Raw genomic sequence first — 18,240 nt, forward strand, 5'->3', positions numbered from 1 at the left:
CCAAGGCTTCCGAGTCTACCAAGAGGGACCATGGCCAAAAAAATCAGTTAAGAATCCCTAATCTGGAGGCTTGACAGTTCTCTAGGGCCCTGCAGTCTTCCCTCAGTGCCTCTGCATCCAGTGGACCAATGAGGGAAATGACAGCATGAAGAATCATTTGCAAAGTTTTGAGGGCAGATAAAAAATGACTTACATCACTTCTCTCCTCATTCCATTGACCAGAACTCAGTAAAATGACCCAGGTAACTGCAATGACGACTGGGAAATGTAGTCTGGGTGCCCAGGAGGAAAGGAAATGGGGTTTAGTGAACACACAACATTGTCTCTGTTACAATGTCAAACACATATTAGCTTAGACCAGGGGTTGGCAAACTTTTGAGATGGAAGAGCTGCCGGGGGGTCAGCAAACTGCAGCTCGCGAGCCTCTGAAGTAAAATTGAAAATGAGAATAAAACAAAGCTATCATAGTTTCATTTATAAATTTTTTTTTTTTAAGATTTTTATTGGGGAATTCGGGGAATGGGAACAGTGCTGGGGAATTGGGGGAAGAGGAACAGACAAGTTGCTGTCCTTTTGTTCTTCAGTCTAGTTGTGGAGGACGTTGCTTCACTGGCCCAAGTTGGCACCATCATTGCGCTCTTCCCGGGCGAGGCAGATCAGTCGCCGGCTTCTGGACGGCCACTCACTGCAGCTGCTGGTCACTCATGGCGGCTGCTGGCTACACACGGTAGCCCATGGCAGCCCACTGCAGCAGGGGTTGCAGCCTAGGCCGCCTGCGACTCCCAGCAGCCCAGCTCCAGGTTGAGCTGTTGTTCAGCATCTTAGCTGTGGAGGGCAGTGTCACTGGCCCTCATATGTGGGATCCGAACCGGGGCCCTCTGGCGTCCCAAGCCAGCTCTTAACCATCAGCCACTCAGCCAGCCCTCATTTATAAAATTTTTAAAGAATATTATTCACATAATGGTGACTATGTAAAAATATATTTATGGCTCTCGAATAATTTTTAAATTGTTGTGAAGGACAGGATTGGCTCTTCCAGGGGTCAGCAAACTTTTGAGACGGAACATACCCAAAGAGCCACATGTGGCTTGTGAGCAGCAGTTTGCCAACCCCTGGGTTAGACAATGATACCAATGCTAAATGATACAATAATACTAAATAAAAATACCGTGCATTTGTAAAAATGCAAATACCGTAACAATGATCAAATATCAAATTACATGACAGCAATACAAAATTATACTGTAACACTAAATGATACACACCAGCTATTAAATGACACAATGATACAAATACTAAACATTTGTTTATGCAAAAAGCGCTTCCTTGATCTTACACCCAAGAGGAAGAAATGCCTGGATGGAGACAACTGCAGAGCAATGGCCGCAGAGGTCCACTCCCGGCTCAACCCACAAAGAGAAGGTCATAGGAGCAGCCTCACTGGCAGGAGAGACGAAGAGATGGGATGGAGCCTGTGTTAGAGAAGGTAATAACGTCGGGTCCCCCATGTTTTCCAAAATTATCTAACACTAAAGCATTTTCTTTTATCTGACATAATTTATTGGTTTATGTCACTCATTAAATAAGTGACATTGATTGATTAACATGACTGATTAACCAACTGGTTAATATGATAACTGATCCTCAACTCCGGGGACGAGAGTATGCCTCGTCATGAGGAGAGCATACGGCTTGACGGTGACATGGAATGCGAGGGCAGCCCAAAGGACCACGGTTAGGTAGTTCTCCCCAGGTCCTACTACAAACCAACAGTGGCACAATTCTGAGCCCTAGAAACAGGAAGTTAGATGCCAAAAAGGATTTTGAGGTCAGCCAAGGTGAGCTTGGTGACAGATTCCCCAGATCCTGAGAGAACCTGTTTGGCCAAATCTTTCTTTTTTTCTTGGAGCTGCAAGATCTTCTCTTCCACTGTTCCCTCACAAACAAATCTACAAAATAGACAAGCAAACAATCAGAAACCAAAAGCAGCATATTTAACATATTCAAACTTCTGTGCGAGTGAGATTTCCTCCTTTCTTTAGCTTTCTTAAGTTTGGTTAGGAAATCTACGTCTAGGTGATCCAAACAACCTGCGCTAAATGTATGTCTATTTAAAAGGATAAGTGACTCGACTTGACTTTTTCTTTCTTTCTGAAGCTAAGGTAATTGAGAAATGCAAAATAAGCCAAAATTATCCCTCTCCAAAGTGTAGAGAGCCAGCTTTCACAGAAAAAGCTCCACCCTGATAAGGCCAGAAGGCCCTGAGACTCAGCAAGTTTCTGCTAGGTAGATGCTCACTAGTGTAAATACAGTGTCTTCTTTCTGGGCTAATTCACACTGAAAACGGGTTTTACAAGCTGAGGAAACGCCGCTGTCGTTATGCATTCACTCATTCACCAAGTACTGCTTACGCATTCACTGTGTGCCATGTACTGTGCTAGGTGGAGTTATGGAGAGATGAACAGTCTTGCTCTCAAAAAGAATACAAGAGAGAGACGTGAAAATAAACAGCAACAGTAAGACTATGACCTGGAAAGTGCTACAGGGAAAAGTGGCCAGTGTGCAAAAGGAGTAAAAGGACATCTGTCTGGGAGGCTCTGGGAAGGCTCCATTGCAGACTTAACTCAACGTGTGAACTGGAGGGTGAGCAAGCATTTGCCAGATGGAAGGGTGGGGAGGGCACCCCACAGAATGGGACGCGTGTAGAACCATGGCTGAGCTTTAGAACACGGTACGCTGAAGGGACAGCAGCTCATCCAGTCTGGCCAGGGCAAAAGTCAAAGGGACTCAACATGCTGTACTGCAATGGCAGACACCTGAGATGTGCACGGAGGCCAGGTCACGAGTGGCTTTGCATGTCATGCTAAGAAATTTAGATCTGAAAGAGGGACGTGCAGTGGGGCTGGGAAGGAAGGGATGGTTGTCAGAAACATTTAGGAAATAAAATTAATGGACTTTGTAGATGAAAAGTGAGAAAGAGGGAGAAGTCTTATTTCTGTCTCTGATGAGATATTCACAAAGACAAGGAATACAGAAGAGTAAATAGATATGAGGTGGTGGGGAAAATGACTTCGCTGCTGCCATTCTGAGTCCCTGGAACAGGTACACAGCGAGTGTTCATTAGGTACCAGTTTTATGAGTTGAATGAGGCGAGTGAATGAAAAATGGCTTGCACGTGGACACCTGATTCAGGCATTTAGCAGGGTTTCGAATATCTAGGTCTGCAGTTTAAGGAAGCTTGGAACTGAAGATACAGACTTTGGACTTACTGGAGTAGACAGGGTTCTTAAAGGAGGTGCACACAAAGTGAGCTCAAGACAGGAAAACTAACAGAATTGCTGTATTTGGCAACTTGTGGAATCCTTGGTGCCCCTTACCAAGAGCAGTTTTAATGGAGCAACAGAGGTGAGAGCCCGTTTGTAAAGGTTAAGGGACATGGTCTCCCTAACAAGACATGAGTCCATCTGACCCCCTAAAAAATATTTACAACATTGGTTATACTCCCCAAGCTGTCTTTCATATCCCTGTGACAATACTGTAGTTACCAATCCATGTTGTCTCGTCCCTTCCCCTTCTCCCTCATCCCCACCCTCTCCCATCTAGCAGCCATCAGTTTTTCCTCTGTCTCGAAGACTATTTTTGTTTACAATGCTCGACCACTGCATTGTGCTTCTGAAGCTGCTGTTGAATAACACTGTATGTCAACTAAGATTTGATATATATGTAGTTATGGGATGTGGAGTACAGTGCGGGGAGTGAAGTTGGTGGAATTGTGATAGATATGTACGATATTGGGGTTGATTGGGAGAGGGAGGTGGTCACTTTGTGAGGGGTGAAAAGTATAACTATTGCATTGTTTTGTACACCTAAAACTAATAATAATAAAAGAAAAAATAAAAGGTTGAGGAACGAATGGGAGGTAAGCAAGTAAGGACAGTTAGCGACTTCTAGTTCTGCAGCAAACCTGGCCCTGAACAGAAGGAGAAAAAGAAGCCCACAGCTAGAGTGGTTGTAACATTAAGGCCAGTTTTGTTGTTTTTAAAGAGAGGAGGGTCCCAAACAGAGGGACATTCTACAAAATTATTTGCTGGCTTGTGCACTTCAAAAACACCAGTGTCATAAAACACAAAGACTGGGGTGTTGTTTCAGGTAAAATGAGACAAGTCATGACAACTGAACGTTACACAGAGTCTACGATGTTCTTTTGCTGTGAAGAACATCGCTGAAACGAGTGGCAAAATAGAACAGTCCTTATCTTCAGGAAATGCACACTGAACTAGTTAGGGGTAAATAACTCCAATGGCCCAGAAAAAAAGTTTACACACACATGCACAAATGCACAGCATACAGGAATATTCCGGTATTATTCTTGTAAAGATTCTTACATTCTTGTCTATATGTCTGAAAGTATGTCAAAATAAAAGTTAAAAGCAAAGACAGAGGAGAGAGGGGAGAGAGAAGGGCCCTTTCGTGGACCGCCTTGACTGAGATAAGGCTCCCTGTTATAAAAGGTTGCTCTTCTTTTGCAGGCACCAACGCCAAGGTTACCCCAAATGCCTGTGTTCCCTTCCGGGCTACGGTACCAAGGAGGGTGTGCCCCGGGAGCATCACTAGGAAGGTGCTCACCCAATACCCTGCATTCGATTGAAACACTACCCAGGGAATGCTTGCACAGAAGCAGAGCCTGGGGAGGGTCCTAGGTCGGGGAGGCCGCTACGTACTTGTGGATGACAACATCTCTCTTCTGCCCCACTCGGTAAATTCGGTCACAAGCTTGATCTTCAAGTGACGGGTTCCTGGTAGAAGAAAGGTAAAGCTCAAAGGTTCTGACATCCCAGGCCGACTAGCCAAATCCCATAGGCAAACCCAGCCCATGGCCTGTTTTTATATGGCTGGTGAGCTAAAAATGGTTGTTACATTTTTAAAGGGTTGTAAAAACAAGCATACAAAAATCCCACAACAAAGAATATGACAGAAACCTATGTAGCCTGCAGAGCCTAAAATATTTACTACCTGGACCAACATGTTTACAGAAAAAGTCTGCAATCTCTGTCCTAGGCTACATTGGCCTCAGAAAGGTCAGTCAGATGTCTTCTTGCCCTCTAATGAGAAAATGGGGTCAGATTGCTAATAGTCACTCAGCACTGTCACCAGTTGTAGGTAACAGGTGAAACCAGCACCCAAGTTTGGTCACTAACTAGCTGGATGACCTTGGACAAGACATTGAATGTTAACCCCTACGCTTCAGATGGCTACCCGGAAACGCAAGAGCGGGCTCATGATCTCAAATACCTTTTTCAACTTTCTTATTCTGTGACTCAACTAAGGAGGCAATTTGTTTCCGTCTTCGTATTCTCAGTAGCAACTCCACACTCCTTTCTCTTCTTACCTTGTTAAAATCTTGGATAACATTTCTCCACTTCAGAACACAGTGTAATTCCCAGTCTGCTTTCCTCACACATATAGAGGTGTCCCGAGTAAGACCCACACATTCTCCCAGGAGGTAACAACAGGCTGGCCTGCTCGTGACCCTCTGGGCTGCCTGGAGGATCATTAGAACAACATGCAGCCATCCCTGATTGGCCGAGTCTGAAAACCAAAAATTGGGACTTTCTAACAACACACTAACTCATTTATCTTATTTCCAGGAAGGATGCTGTTATGTTTCTGGTGCCAACACGACACGTGAGGCCAAGGGCTATGTGTGAAGTCTATTCCTGATGTAATCAGAAAATGCCTTTGCCTTTTCTTTTGGAGTAACACTTTGCCCTATTTTCTGGAGTTGAGATTTCTTCACAAATGTATCTGAAGTATGGTATTTCGAAGAGGAAGGACTGAGCGATGTAGCTCTTAGCCAAGAGGAAAAGCCCTGCTCCCAGTCTCCATGGAAACAGAGGTTAAACTAACAATAAAGTGAATGGACTATTTTAAGTGGTCACCTGAAGCCTTGCTTGCTCAGGAATTCGGGGTTGTCAACTAGCCTCGTTTAGATCTGTATCTACACACGTGAGCACAGAGGCAGCTGGTCTCCCTGCTACATTTTGACAAGTCAAGAAAAATCCAGAATCTTTACCAGTGCATGTCCAGAAGAAAAAGATGGTTTCCTCCAATCAGGTTTAGACCAACACCTCCAGCCAAGAGAGAGATTAGCATAACCTTCAGAAGAAAGAACACCATTAACTTTATACAGATTTGGTCTCATAACACATTTTTCTTCTGTCTCAGGGTCAAGTCCAAGATCAGTACAGATAAGCAATGTGCTCCTGCTGAGTCGCCCTCTGCTGTCATCAATGCCCTGTTCTGAAATGTTCAGATGCTCTCTCTCATGCCTCACCTCTGAGAAAATTCTCACTTCACATTGTGCGTGTGTGTGTGCGTGTGTGAGTCAACCGTAAGGCATAACTGTGTGCCTGCCAAAACGTAGGAACGCTATCCTAGCGCACTGGGAGTGGTTAGTCAGTGAACTTTCCTCTAACCAGAGTCTGCCTGTCCCATCGGCCTCTGCGCCTGCACGCCCGCCCCCCCCTCTGCTGCGATGCTCCTGCCTATCACACTACCACCGCTTTCCAAATATTTATTATCTATAATTAGATGCCTTTGTTCTGCCACTTCCCTCCATATTTCCTCGTATCAAAACCCCTCCTAGTGCTCAAGGCTTGCCTCCTCCACAAAGATTTCCTTGATCCTCACCAGTTCTGCTCTTCCTCCCCTCTGAACCCCACAGTTTATTCTCTTTAGAGAAATCTGCACACTTGGATACATACCCCATAAATGTCTAATAAATTAAAAACACCTGCAGGGATCAAAGCCGTGACGACATTTAAATTGAGCTGCCGTATCAGAATTCCCTCTGTATGGCTAAGAACAATTTGCTCTTAGTTATAGAACTCGGACGTGACCGGCTCGTACCTGAGGGCCCCCGGAGTGATTAAAAGCCTCCACCAAGTCCATTCTCTGTTTGGGGTTGACAGAGCCATCGATGGTGGCGAACGTCATTCTGTGCCTCTTCAGGTGCGATGCTACAACTTTCAGCATGCTGGTCCACTGAGAGACAATGACACTGGAAGGAAGGATAAAAGAGACAACTGACTCCCCACACAGATGAAACACACTCATCCACCGATGAGCGGCAGAATGCCGCTGCTATTCTTAAGACGCAGTTATCAAATGTGGGTGAGGAAAGGCCTTCTGTTACCTGAGGGGAAAAAGCACACGCTTAGGTCTCGCTTTAAAATCATATGGATAAATAAATCGTGACATTAAAAAAAAAGATTAGAATGCTTCTCGTTGTTTCCAGATCCATTCTACAATGTATCTCTTGCTAAATGAAGTCAGGATAAAGTGGTGGCTAAAGTAAGGACTGCAGCCTCCTATGATTTGGGGGCCGGGGATTCATCCAGAGATCTGCGGTCCGGCAGAAAAGGGATACAAGCCACCCTCCCTCTGCCAGTCAGAACAAGCTGCTATGACTTCTCTACTCAACCCCCACATGCACCCCCAAGCTACGTTTTAATTAAAGCTTTCAGTTTTTAGGTCGAAGTATTTCATATATACAAGTACAGATTTATAACATACATGAAGTTGTGACAAACAACAAATGGACCTCCTCAGATCCAGGGCCCCCAGCTCTGTGGGGGCTTCCTGTCTGCTCACTGTCCTCTGTTTTCCATCTGTTCCTCCCTTGCTTTTCTTCACATATTTCTCTACTTTTAAACATTTCGTCAGATGCTTAGCTTACTCGGATACTCTAGAGAATTTCTTTTTAATCAGTGCCACAAATATTTTAATTAGAAATCATAGGGAATTTGTGCTATAGCATTAGTGCTTTCTGCTGAGCGTGACTGACGTTCCTTGATATAAAAAGCTACGATGTTGGGCCGGCCAAGGGGCGCGATGGTTAAGAGTTGGCCTGGGACTCCAGCTCTGAGAAGCAGGGCCCCGGTTCGGATCCCACATGAGGGCTAGTTACGCTGCGCCCTCTACAGCTAAGATGGTGAATAACAGCTCGACCTGGAGCTGGGCTGCCATGCTTCACTGGCGACGGCGTAGGCTGCAGTGGGCTGCTGTCAGCTACTGTGAGTGGCCGGAAGCCAGCGTGAGCGGCTGGCAGCCAGTGTGAGCTGCCAAGAGCCGCCATGAGCAGCTGTCCAGTGGCCGGCGAGCAACTGCCTCACCCGGGAAGAGCACAATGGTAATACCAACTTGGGCCAGTGAAGCGACATCCTCCACAACTAGACTGAAGAACAAAAGGACGGCAACTTGTCTGTTCCCCTTCCCCCAATTCCCCAGTGTTGTTCCCCTCCCCCAACTCCCCAATAAAAAAAATCTTTACAAAAAAAAGAGCTACAACGTGTAACTATCAGCAATATCAAATTTTCTTGCTTCGTCAACTACAAGCAATACTTAGATAATGAAATAACACATTTACCTCTTTTGGGACCCTGGATTTCTTCGGATTGCCTCCAATTCTGCCAACAGGTTTGAAATCTGGAAAAAGGTTACATGAACACAGATAGGTGTAAGCACCTTTACTGCATTATCCCTCACCTGAATTACTGAGCAGTCTCCGGGGTGGCCTCTCTACATCTGGTCTTACCCTTCCTTCTCTACTGCACTCTTGTCTGCAGCCAGAGAACTATTTCTAAGCTGGCAGTGTGTCACTTCCCTCCACTGGCTGAAGCCCCTTGCATGGCTTCCCACTGAGGATAAAGCCCAAGGTCTTTACAGTGATCCCCGCTGCTCTGGCTTCTGCTGACGTCTCCAGCCTCATCTCTCACTACGCCCTCCCCGAATGACACTCCAGTCACACTGAAATCCTTCCTCCACTGGGCCATGCTTTGCCTCATCTTGGTCCATTCTGTTCCCTCTGCCTAGAACACCCCTCTATGTCAGCTTAATGGCACTTCCTCCGGGAAGTCCTCCTAGCCCCCTAAGTATGGGTTAGGTGCCCAATGCCTATGTGCTGATACAGATGCCTCTTGTTTCGATTATCATGGTCTTTTTCGGGCTATGTATTAACTGCTTATTGAATCATCTCTTGTTTCAGTGACTTGAGATGCTCCAAGGAGGCACAGCTAGCACGCGTCTAGTTCACTTCTGTACCCCCAGCAACCAGCACATTGCTAGACCACAGAAGGTACTCTCCTAACCATTGTGGAAGAAAGTGAAAGAGCTTTACCCAGTTTAAGGCCCGCTCCAAATGCTGCTGGAGAAGTCGTGTTCAGACTGAAGAACCCTTGCCAAAGCTTCCAAACGAGCTCTCTGGATATTTATCAAAACCCCTCTGGGCACATCTGAGTCCACATGGGACCAGTCAGTAAGGACACAGGGGCACGACTCTGGACAGCAGTTGAGTTCATTCTTCCCGACTGTTAATGTGAATGACCTTTCAAAAGCCTCCAAGGGCCCTCGAGCTCATCCCCAGAATGGTGGAGGAGGAAGAAAACTGGACCAGGAATCAGGAGACGAGGAAAGTGCTTACTCTGTCATTGCATGACTGTTATCGCTCCAGCACTCCCCGGTAAGAGCTCAGACTCCTCACCAGTGAAAAAGGGCTGAGCCAGAAAAAGTCTGGGGTGCCCTCCGCCCTTCCAATCCACGCTGTAATGGTGGTAACCTACAGAGGCCCCCACACAAGGCTGCTTTCCGATCTGAACAAACATGCTGACGCCTAGGCAGGAAGTGAGTCACAAAACTGCACCGTTTTGAATTAGTAAGAAGAAAAACAGCAGGTACATGAAGTGCATGGTGTCTTGGCAACGAGAGGTTGTGGAAAGTGCTCTGCCACGTGAAACAGAAATAAAAAACAAAAAAAAAAGAAGGAAGAAAGGAAGGGAGGAAAGAAGGGAGGGAGGGAGGGAGGGAGGAAAGTCGACGCAAAGGCCGATGATGGGTATTTTGAGAAAACTGTAGTGGGAGAGCAGGATCCACGGTGCCTGAGCCGGGGCCAAATTCCGGCAGCATTCTGTATGAGCTCAGGTCTGTGTTACCAACGAAAATCCTTTCCCTACAGGAATCAACTTAAAGTGGTGTGAACTGCTTTGAACAGGCTTACAATAAGAAGCCTTATGAGTAAACATTACCCAAGTATTAGACAAGGAACATGACTATGAAGAATACAAGTTTTAAACCAACAGCTAACTTAGGAGGCGCTAGAACAGGAAGTCTGGCCACATATGGTGCTCTTCTGTTTCTTTCAGTTATTAGTGCCTGAGTAATACTTGAAACATTTAATTGAGAGTACTCTTAAGTAACACCATTCCCTTGGCAGTGACCTCCTTTCTAGTTACTTTTTTTAAAAAAGGCTTTGAAGAGAGAGGTTGAAGCTAGGCATGGGCTTAAGATGAAAGGCAGGACTCAAGTTACAGCATATCTCGGCCTTCCTCTAACAGAGCTCTTCAGCCTTAAAAAGTTTTAATGAAAGTAGAACAGAACGACTAATGAAGACGGAAGGCCATGTAGGAAACAACACTCGCAGATGGAAGCCTTTCAACAAGTCCAAGCAATCAGCGCCCAGATGTGTTACATGGTCTCCAGGGCCCAGCTTTTGCTGTTCCCCTTTCAAGCTTTCCCGGGACAAATTGTTCTCACTGAGGCCCTGTCGCTAGCATAAACCCGAAAGGCTCCTCTCCCGGTAATACCGGACAGGAAATGCGCCTTGATGCAGGGGCTGCCCCACATCACTCCCTGAAAGCCCATTTTGTAACTGTAGTTTGATTCATTAAATAAAAGAAGAATTTAAGACTGGAAAGAGAATCTGATCGGCTAAAATCAAAGAGTTCAAGCTCTGCCATCAAACAAACGGCTGTACCCACTTGGACAAACATGCTCTCACACAGAAAAACGCGTGGAATCCCAGTCTTTCTAACGGAATAGAGTTGACAAATGTACCTTGGTACTCTCTCGCATGTCTTCAAAAAGCTCCACCTGGAAGCACTGACCATTAAGGGAAACCGTGGAGGACGGCTCTGCATTCTGGAGTTCGGTCAAAGTCAAGGCGCCGAGCTGCTCCTCCAGGGAAAGGAGGGAAAGGCCTTCGCTCTTCATTTCTTCCGGGTCCAAGGCCTGAGCGGAAGGTAGGGAGGGGACAGAAGAGGCACGTGAGGCATCCAGTCACGTTACCTGCCGATGACTGTGCTGACTGTTTAACACTCCACACAGCCACATGTCTTCTAATGCATCGTCGGTATCTCCTCAGAGAAACCTTGATTAAAATGTAATCTTGCAAGTTTTTTTTTTACCTGATTAAAGATGAATCAAATGATGGAACTTTCTAGAGACTGCCAGACAGATTACATGATCATTCTTTCTCCCCAGCTGGGACAGTACAATTAATTAAGCTACTGATAATCAAGATCTATTACAACTCCTCAAAAGAATAACATACTCCCCTTAATTAGGATGTGCCTCTCACCAATGTAAAGGCAGCTTTTCCAATTGCATAAGTACTTGAGTTTTCACAACTAGATTTTAAAGCCCCCATATTGCCTGAAGGCAGAAAAAAAGGTAACTCAATTCATTTTATGACATCCTAAAATACCAACATATTCATAAATAGTTCCCTTTTTAATAAAATATCATTTTCCATTCTAAAATAAAAAAGCTTATTTAAAACAAAAGAAAACAAACAATAAAAACTGTTCAATACTGGGCCAGCCGAGTGGCTCAGTTGGTTAAGAGCTCGCTCAAGAGTGCGAGCTCTGAGCAACAGTGTTGTTGGTTTGATTCCTGGCCCGAGCTGAGCTGCCAACAGGTGGCAGGATGGCTCAGCTAAAACAAACAAACAAACAAAAAAAACTGTTCAATACCATGGGAATTATCAAGATCAATAAAGATGAATATAAAATGAAGTAAAATAAACGAGTCCTCTTTTCTGCCCACCATGAACTGAGAAAACCCTAAGCCCATTTTGCTTCATCGAGCATACTGGAGACTAAAATAGACTCCCCGGCACGCTTCCCTGGGGGACCAAGCTCAAGGCTTCTCTTACCGACTTTAGTAAAGAAAGATGACAGCAACACTGGCGGAGTCTCAGCAACTGTGACAATATGTGGACGGTGCTAGGTCTCTTTGAGCATGCCACCGCAGAGCGTCCAGGCTCAGCAGGCCCAAACTCCTGTGCCACTTCCAGGAAGGAAAAGAAACCACAGCAAATAGTGCAGGGCTCAAAACAGAGAAACATGGGGACGCATCGGGAACTAAGTGAGGCTATTTTAAACTTCTATGATCGGAGAGTCAATAATATAGTTATAATTCATTTGTCTCTACCAATTAAGCCAAATGAAACACTGGTTTGCTTTATAGGCCCACTTGCATTTAATAGAGCAGGCTTTGCAAATAATTAAAAAGAAGTTTAGACCACCAGGTCTGGTGCTTGCAGATCAGTCTATTTTACTGCGGTTTGAGGCTCCTGGCTCAGGTCAAATGTATACCAAGAAACCACAACCTCCTACTGCTGCAACTTTAAGGCTCTGATTCCACATTTTCCTCAGTTACATGTATTTAGGAGTGTCCCACTGCTTACCTCTACCGAACGGATTATTGGGGCTTTGTCCAGATTGGTTACCCACACTTTCCTGTCTTTTTAGATAGGACTGCAGAGCCGACCTGCCTCCGATCAAAAAAGAAAATGTACATAGAATGTTTGCTAAAACCAAACAGGTTTAAATGATCATGTGCTTATTGTAGGACCTTGAAACATTATAAAAGTCGACTTTTAAACGCTATTAGTTTCATAGTCAGTGTTGGCCAAAGGTAATGAAAATAATTGTTTAAAAAACAAAATCAGGCCGGCTGAGTGGCTCAGTTGGTTAAGAGCTCGCTAAAGAGTTTGAGCTCTGAGCAACAGCAGTTCGAGTCCGGCCCGAGCTGAGCAGCCGCTGAGCTGCCAACAGGTGGCAGGATGGCTCAGCTAAAAAAAAAAAAAACAACAACATTTTAAAATGATTAACATATTAATATAAAATATAATATTTAATATGAATATGTAATATGCTGGTATGCAAATATTATTGGTTAGTATAACATTCTTGATAAATGTTTATATAAGGTATATACAAAAAGAAAAAACCATATACATCTTAGAAATGGAAGGTACCACGTGGGAGCAAGTTAAATTTGGAATTGAGGGAAGCAGAAGAGTTTTAGAGAAAGTGCAAAGAACAGGTGACAAGAAGGATTACAGAGCAACTTCTTTTTAAGTTCCAATGAGATTCTGGATAAGGTTCAAAGGTCAAAGAGATGTAACTTCCCAATATGGCCCCATGAAAGCCAGACAGACCCAGTGCACAGTGGCCACACCCAGCACTTCTATGCAAGAAAGCGAATAAAGAACAGGTTAAAAAACTTGCAATGTGTACATGAGACACAGATGAGGAGAGAGGGGGGTAAAGAATGAGAGAGGGAGATTATAAAAAACAGAACATGGATATCCAGCTTATCATAATGCCATAAATACAGTTGGAGAAAACTTAACCCACGACTCATTCCCAAGTAAGGACAGGAATACAATACATATGAGAAGCTGCTTCTTCATTGCACACACCTAGATGTTGTAAAAAGGACATTGTAAAGAGTCTCCTCGTCTTCAGAAAGCTTTAAACGATGTAGTTGATATTTACGCTGGGGCAGCATCACCTGGAAGAGTATAAGAAAAGAGCAGCTGGGATGAAGCGATCCAAATGAACTGAATATTACAGAGTGAATTCCCCAGAGTTGACACTGGCAGTCTAGTCAAGCCCCAGACAGCGGCTCCCGCCCTTCCCGAAACACACGACGCAACAGGACCGCTGTGCCACAAGGCGCAGGACAGCACGCCCAGGGCCTCCTCATTGGAAGATGGAGGCTCAGGGGCTCCAGAGCAGAGCAGACGGCGGTTTAACCCAAGAAGGGACACGGTCACATGGTCATCCTGCTTCCCTGCACGCCCTGCCCCATACACAAACACACACAAATGAGATTACCAAGGGCTTGCCCGTGGAGTCCAGCTGGTCTTTTGTTCTCCTCAGCAAAAGGCTCTTGGTTAAAATAGTTAACCGTTCTCCTCCTTTCTTTGAACCATTGTCAACCTGGCTCTTCCACAGATTGAAATCATCAAATGGACAACAACGAAGAAATCTTTTTTGTTGGGAAAGAAGGACAGAGAGTCGGAAAGGAGAAGTATGGGAGGATGGAGTAAAGGTTCAAAGACGTAAGATGAAAAACAAATCAGATTATCCGTTATATCTGTCATCCAATCATTTTTAAAAGTGAATTTCATAGCAAAGCTCTGCGAGATAGATCAAAGGGCTCCAAGTCAGTAACGAAAACCACATTATAAAAATGTGAATTTTCCCATTACCAATGTCAGTCTCATCATAACAGGGCATATAACCAATAGCTAGAATTTATTCCTAAAGCTTCAAAGGCTAGCAAAGAGATTCCATATCTTCTTATGGGCTGACTTTAATAAAAACAAGTATTTTGAAATTCAGCATTCTTTTCTGTTTGCTTCAAATAAACTGTAGTCCTGACCCTAGGCCATATGTTTTAAAGCAGAAGTAGCCCAAAACATTCACTGGGCTGCAGAGAGGTGACTTTAATTTAATTGTTTCCTTTCATTTAATCTGTCCTGTATTTTTCCATATATACAGTGGCTGAATGTAATCAAAGTCCTATATCATCCAGTCAATCAACAGATGATTTTTCTCATAAATATTAACTCTTTTGCCCTTTAAAGGTTGACAGGCTTGCCATCTGCCACGAGATAATCTGGAACACACCGGAGCTTTATCATGAGATATGAAATAATGATGAAGGTTACTGACGGAATTCACACTTACATAATCCCAAAGGCTTTACTCACTTCAGCAGGGAATACATGTCCAGCAAGTTATTCTGAATGGGGGTTCCAGTGACAGCCCAGCGGGCATGAGCTTGGAGCTTACACACAGCGATGGAAGTCTGCACTCGGGGGTTCTTAACATTGTGAGCTTCGTCCAGTATGATCCGAGCCCAGACTATTTGAAGCAAAGGGGTCGAGACACCCTGGAAGGAACACCAGTGAAATCCAACAACAGTATGGGTAAATGTCTTCAAGAAGACAAGGGGAAACAGCAAACAAGTACTGAAGACCCAATCTTTACATTTGAGGGTCCACTAAAATTAGTAAGCTTAAGAAGCCAAGACTGGAAACTCTTATGGTGTACAAGTAAACGAGTCACTTGCGGGTCCCAATCCCTGAGCTTAAGATGCTTAAGAATAAAATGTTTTCTGAAGTTTTCATTTATTTGAGTGATGGCTATGGGTCAGGACCACTGTAGGTGTCAAGCCTGCTAATTCACTCATTCGATAAAGTATAAAGTATTTACTAAATTTACAAAGTCACTAAAAATTTACTAAGAGTCTACTTTTACATAAAGATGCTAAGCCAGACATAAAGGGCAGTTCTACCCTCAAGCAGGAGAAAAACAAGATAACTGCAAAATAGTGTATACATACTAAGTCCCACTGGATAATTCAACAGATGACACTAGGAATCTTGTCAGTCATGTCCAAGGCTAAAACCTGAAATAGCATCTGGCATGTAGTAGACACTCAGTATTTGCTGAATAAATGGAGTGCTGTGATGTAAGGAAGCACATGGTGCTAGGAGACGCATTTAATCAGACGGGGAGGCAAAGCATTCCATTCAGAAGGAGACTATGGCAGAGCAGTATGCATCTCATGTTGCAGCTGAGCATGAGGGGCCACACGGAGGGCTGGGGGGGTAGATGATGAGGGACAGGCAAGTAGGGTGAGGTCATAAAAAGCCTAATACATCATGTAAAGGAATTAAGGTTTTATCCTGGAAGCAATAAGGAACTACCGAGGAATCTGCTAACTTAATCATTTGAAAGAAGTTAGATTTGGTCAAGATGGAGAAGCATTCTAGAGATTTCCCCAGATCAAAAAATCTGTGAATATTCTGTTGTTCTGAAGATAAAAAGAAATGCAAAAAGGGCCAGCCGAGTGCTCAGTTGGTTAAGAGCTTGCTTGAGAGTGCAAGCTCTGAGCAAAAGGGTCGCTGGTTCGATTCCCAGCCCGAGCTGAGGTGCCACTGAGCTGCCAACAGGTGGCAGGATGGCTCAGCTGGCGAGAGCATATGCTCCTAACAAGGTTGCGGGTTCGACTCCCACATTGGATGGTGGGCTCGACTCCCATGTGGGATGGTGGGCTAAGTCCACCCGCAATTAAGATTAAACGCAGCACCTTGAGGTGAGCTAGCTGCACCCTCCACAATTAAGATTGAAGGACAACAACTTGGCTGTTCCCCTTCCCCAATTCCCCAGTAAAATTTTAAAAAAAAGAAAAAAAAGATGAGTTCCTGGAACAACACTGTGTTTTCAGGAGAACAAAACCCCATAATCACTATACAATAGAGTGTCTGCCCTAGACAACAGAACCTCCCTGGGTGCACAGCAAACACTCAGGGATTTTCTCTGGTTATCATTTAGCCCATTTGCAGCTTTATTATTTCAACCCCTTTCCCTGGGAGGTGAAGGGAGGCAGGGAATGAATGATGACTTAATACCAAAATACTAATCTTGACACTAAATATAAAACATATCCTGAGACTATACCACAAAGACTAAAATAAAAATTGCAACAAGTGAGGCCTTCCTAGAATCATGTAATGATGACCAACAATACTGCAATGTAGTTACTAGTCCTAAGAAACAGCTAAGCCAGCGGTTCTCAACCTTTCACAGGGGTCGCCTAAGACCATTGAAAAACACATATTTTCGATGGTCTTAGGAATCGAGACACCGCTCCTCTATCCGTCTCCAGGCCCACATGCAGATACGTCCACATACGAGTACCTGGTAACTCCTGTGAAAGGGTCGTTCGACCCCCAAAGGGGTCGCGACCCACAGGTTGAGAACCGCTGAGCTAAGCACTGTTCCAAACCTCGACCTCTATCACTGAGGAGGTATCTAGAATAAAAAAAGGGACAGAGGAGAGAATGCTTCACTTTCACAGGTGAAACATTTAGGACATTCAAGGGCGCCGTTGCTATTTCTGGGGCTGTGACAAGATTCCGGTTGATCGCGACCCACTGGAATTTATAAGGAATTGCAGAAGGCACTGAGCATGGGCAGCTCTATTAAGACAGATCTGTCCTTGGACCTAGGAGCCCCGGAGCCCGTTCAGAAAGCCAAGGTGAAAAACTGTCGTAATAAAATTAAGGACTGCAAGGACACAAAGCCGAGGCCCATGAGAACCTAGGTGTCTTATTAAAGATATCCATTTCTGATGTATTTATGAATTATAATAAAGATGATTATATACACTAAAAAAAAAGATTCCGGTTAAGAGATGTGGCTTCCCGTCTCCTCCCCTGGCAGCCCCCACCCTCACCTTCTTTCTGAGGTTTGTGCCCGGGACCTCTCCCTCTTGCTTGTTCTTCGTGGGGATCTCCTTGGCCAGAAGGCTATAGGTGGTGATTACAATGTCATACGTAGAGAGGCTGCATAGACAGAACACAAAGCAAATGGTGAGTGCTCCCTCTGTGGCTCTGACAACCAGAGGCAGAGTTCATCCCGTCATAAAAATGCCTATGGCTGGAAGGACAGAGTTCATTCACCTATGTCCTTGATCCACACACACGATTTTGGAATGGTAAACTTCACTCACTTGGCTTCCTTCTCTCTTAACTCGGATCATTTTTACAGTCTGTTCACTATAGCTAGAACAGCCTCCCTCCTCCCATTCTATGAGTCAGAAAGGAAAAGCAGCTAGGGTCACGTTAACCTGGACATGATGTGGCCAGAACAGAACGTAGGGAAGGACTGGGAACTGACATTTAGGGAAGATTTGATAGAGATGACACTGAAGTCCCAGGAAGTAAGAAACTCTCAAGGCACTGGTTCACCTTGCATCAATGATGCTTTCTCTTCTTGGTTCTATAACCGATTTGTAAAAACCCAGTCGCTTTGACATTTGAGTATAATCGTGCTGGAAACTTTCAGTTTACTTTGCCTACACTCTTTACATAAAAGATTCTCAACAAAAGGCACAAATCTTTTCCCAACAAAGCTTAATATTGTGCACTTGAGAACTTCACTAAATACCTTTGATAAAAATGATATGTCTAATTCAGAGAGGCAGCAATGTCTACATGTGGCCTTCGGATCACAGAAAGGCATAACTGAGAATGATTCCAATCAGTCAACTTGTGTATTATGAACACCACACTAGGTATGATCAAAGTGCAAATCAAGT

At 44.5% G+C, this 18,240-nt stretch overlaps 1 protein-coding gene across 3 annotated transcripts in view; it reads right to left on the bottom strand.

The window, feature by feature from the left end:
* Window positions 1-1,537: 1,537 nt before the first annotated feature.
* Window positions 1,538-18,240, bottom strand: part of TTF2 (transcription termination factor 2) — a 39,288-nt gene continuing 22,585 nt past the window's right edge. For 2 of the 3 annotated variants that reach the window (XM_019661471.1, XM_019661470.1), the window contains exons 12-23: window positions 17,377-17,485; window positions 14,843-15,024; window positions 13,962-14,115; window positions 13,544-13,635; window positions 12,524-12,606; window positions 11,990-12,123; window positions 10,891-11,064; window positions 8,429-8,487; window positions 6,910-7,060; window positions 6,074-6,156; window positions 4,722-4,796; window positions 1,538-1,949 (exon numbers count right to left, since the gene is read on the bottom strand). In XM_019661471.1, coding sequence (XP_019517016.1) covers window positions 1,805-1,949; window positions 4,722-4,796; window positions 6,074-6,156; window positions 6,910-7,060; window positions 8,429-8,487; window positions 10,891-11,064; window positions 11,990-12,123; window positions 12,524-12,606; window positions 13,544-13,635; window positions 13,962-14,115; window positions 14,843-15,024; window positions 17,377-17,485 — 1,441 coding nt within the window. In that variant the 3' untranslated portion in view covers window positions 1,538-1,804. Of the gene's footprint in view, window positions 1,950-4,721; window positions 4,797-5,389; window positions 5,590-6,073; window positions 6,157-6,909; window positions 7,061-8,428; window positions 8,488-10,890; window positions 11,065-11,989; window positions 12,124-12,523; window positions 12,607-13,543; window positions 13,636-13,961; window positions 14,116-14,842; window positions 15,025-17,376; window positions 17,486-18,240 lie in introns of all 3 variants that reach the window. The other variant, XR_002126125.1, reaches the window with a different exon arrangement.

Source organism: Hipposideros armiger, unplaced genomic scaffold (genome assembly GCF_001890085.2).
Source record: "Hipposideros armiger isolate ML-2016 unplaced genomic scaffold, ASM189008v1 scaffold_349, whole genome shotgun sequence".
In the NCBI taxonomy this organism is placed as follows: Eukaryota; Metazoa; Chordata; class Mammalia; order Chiroptera; family Hipposideridae; genus Hipposideros; species Hipposideros armiger.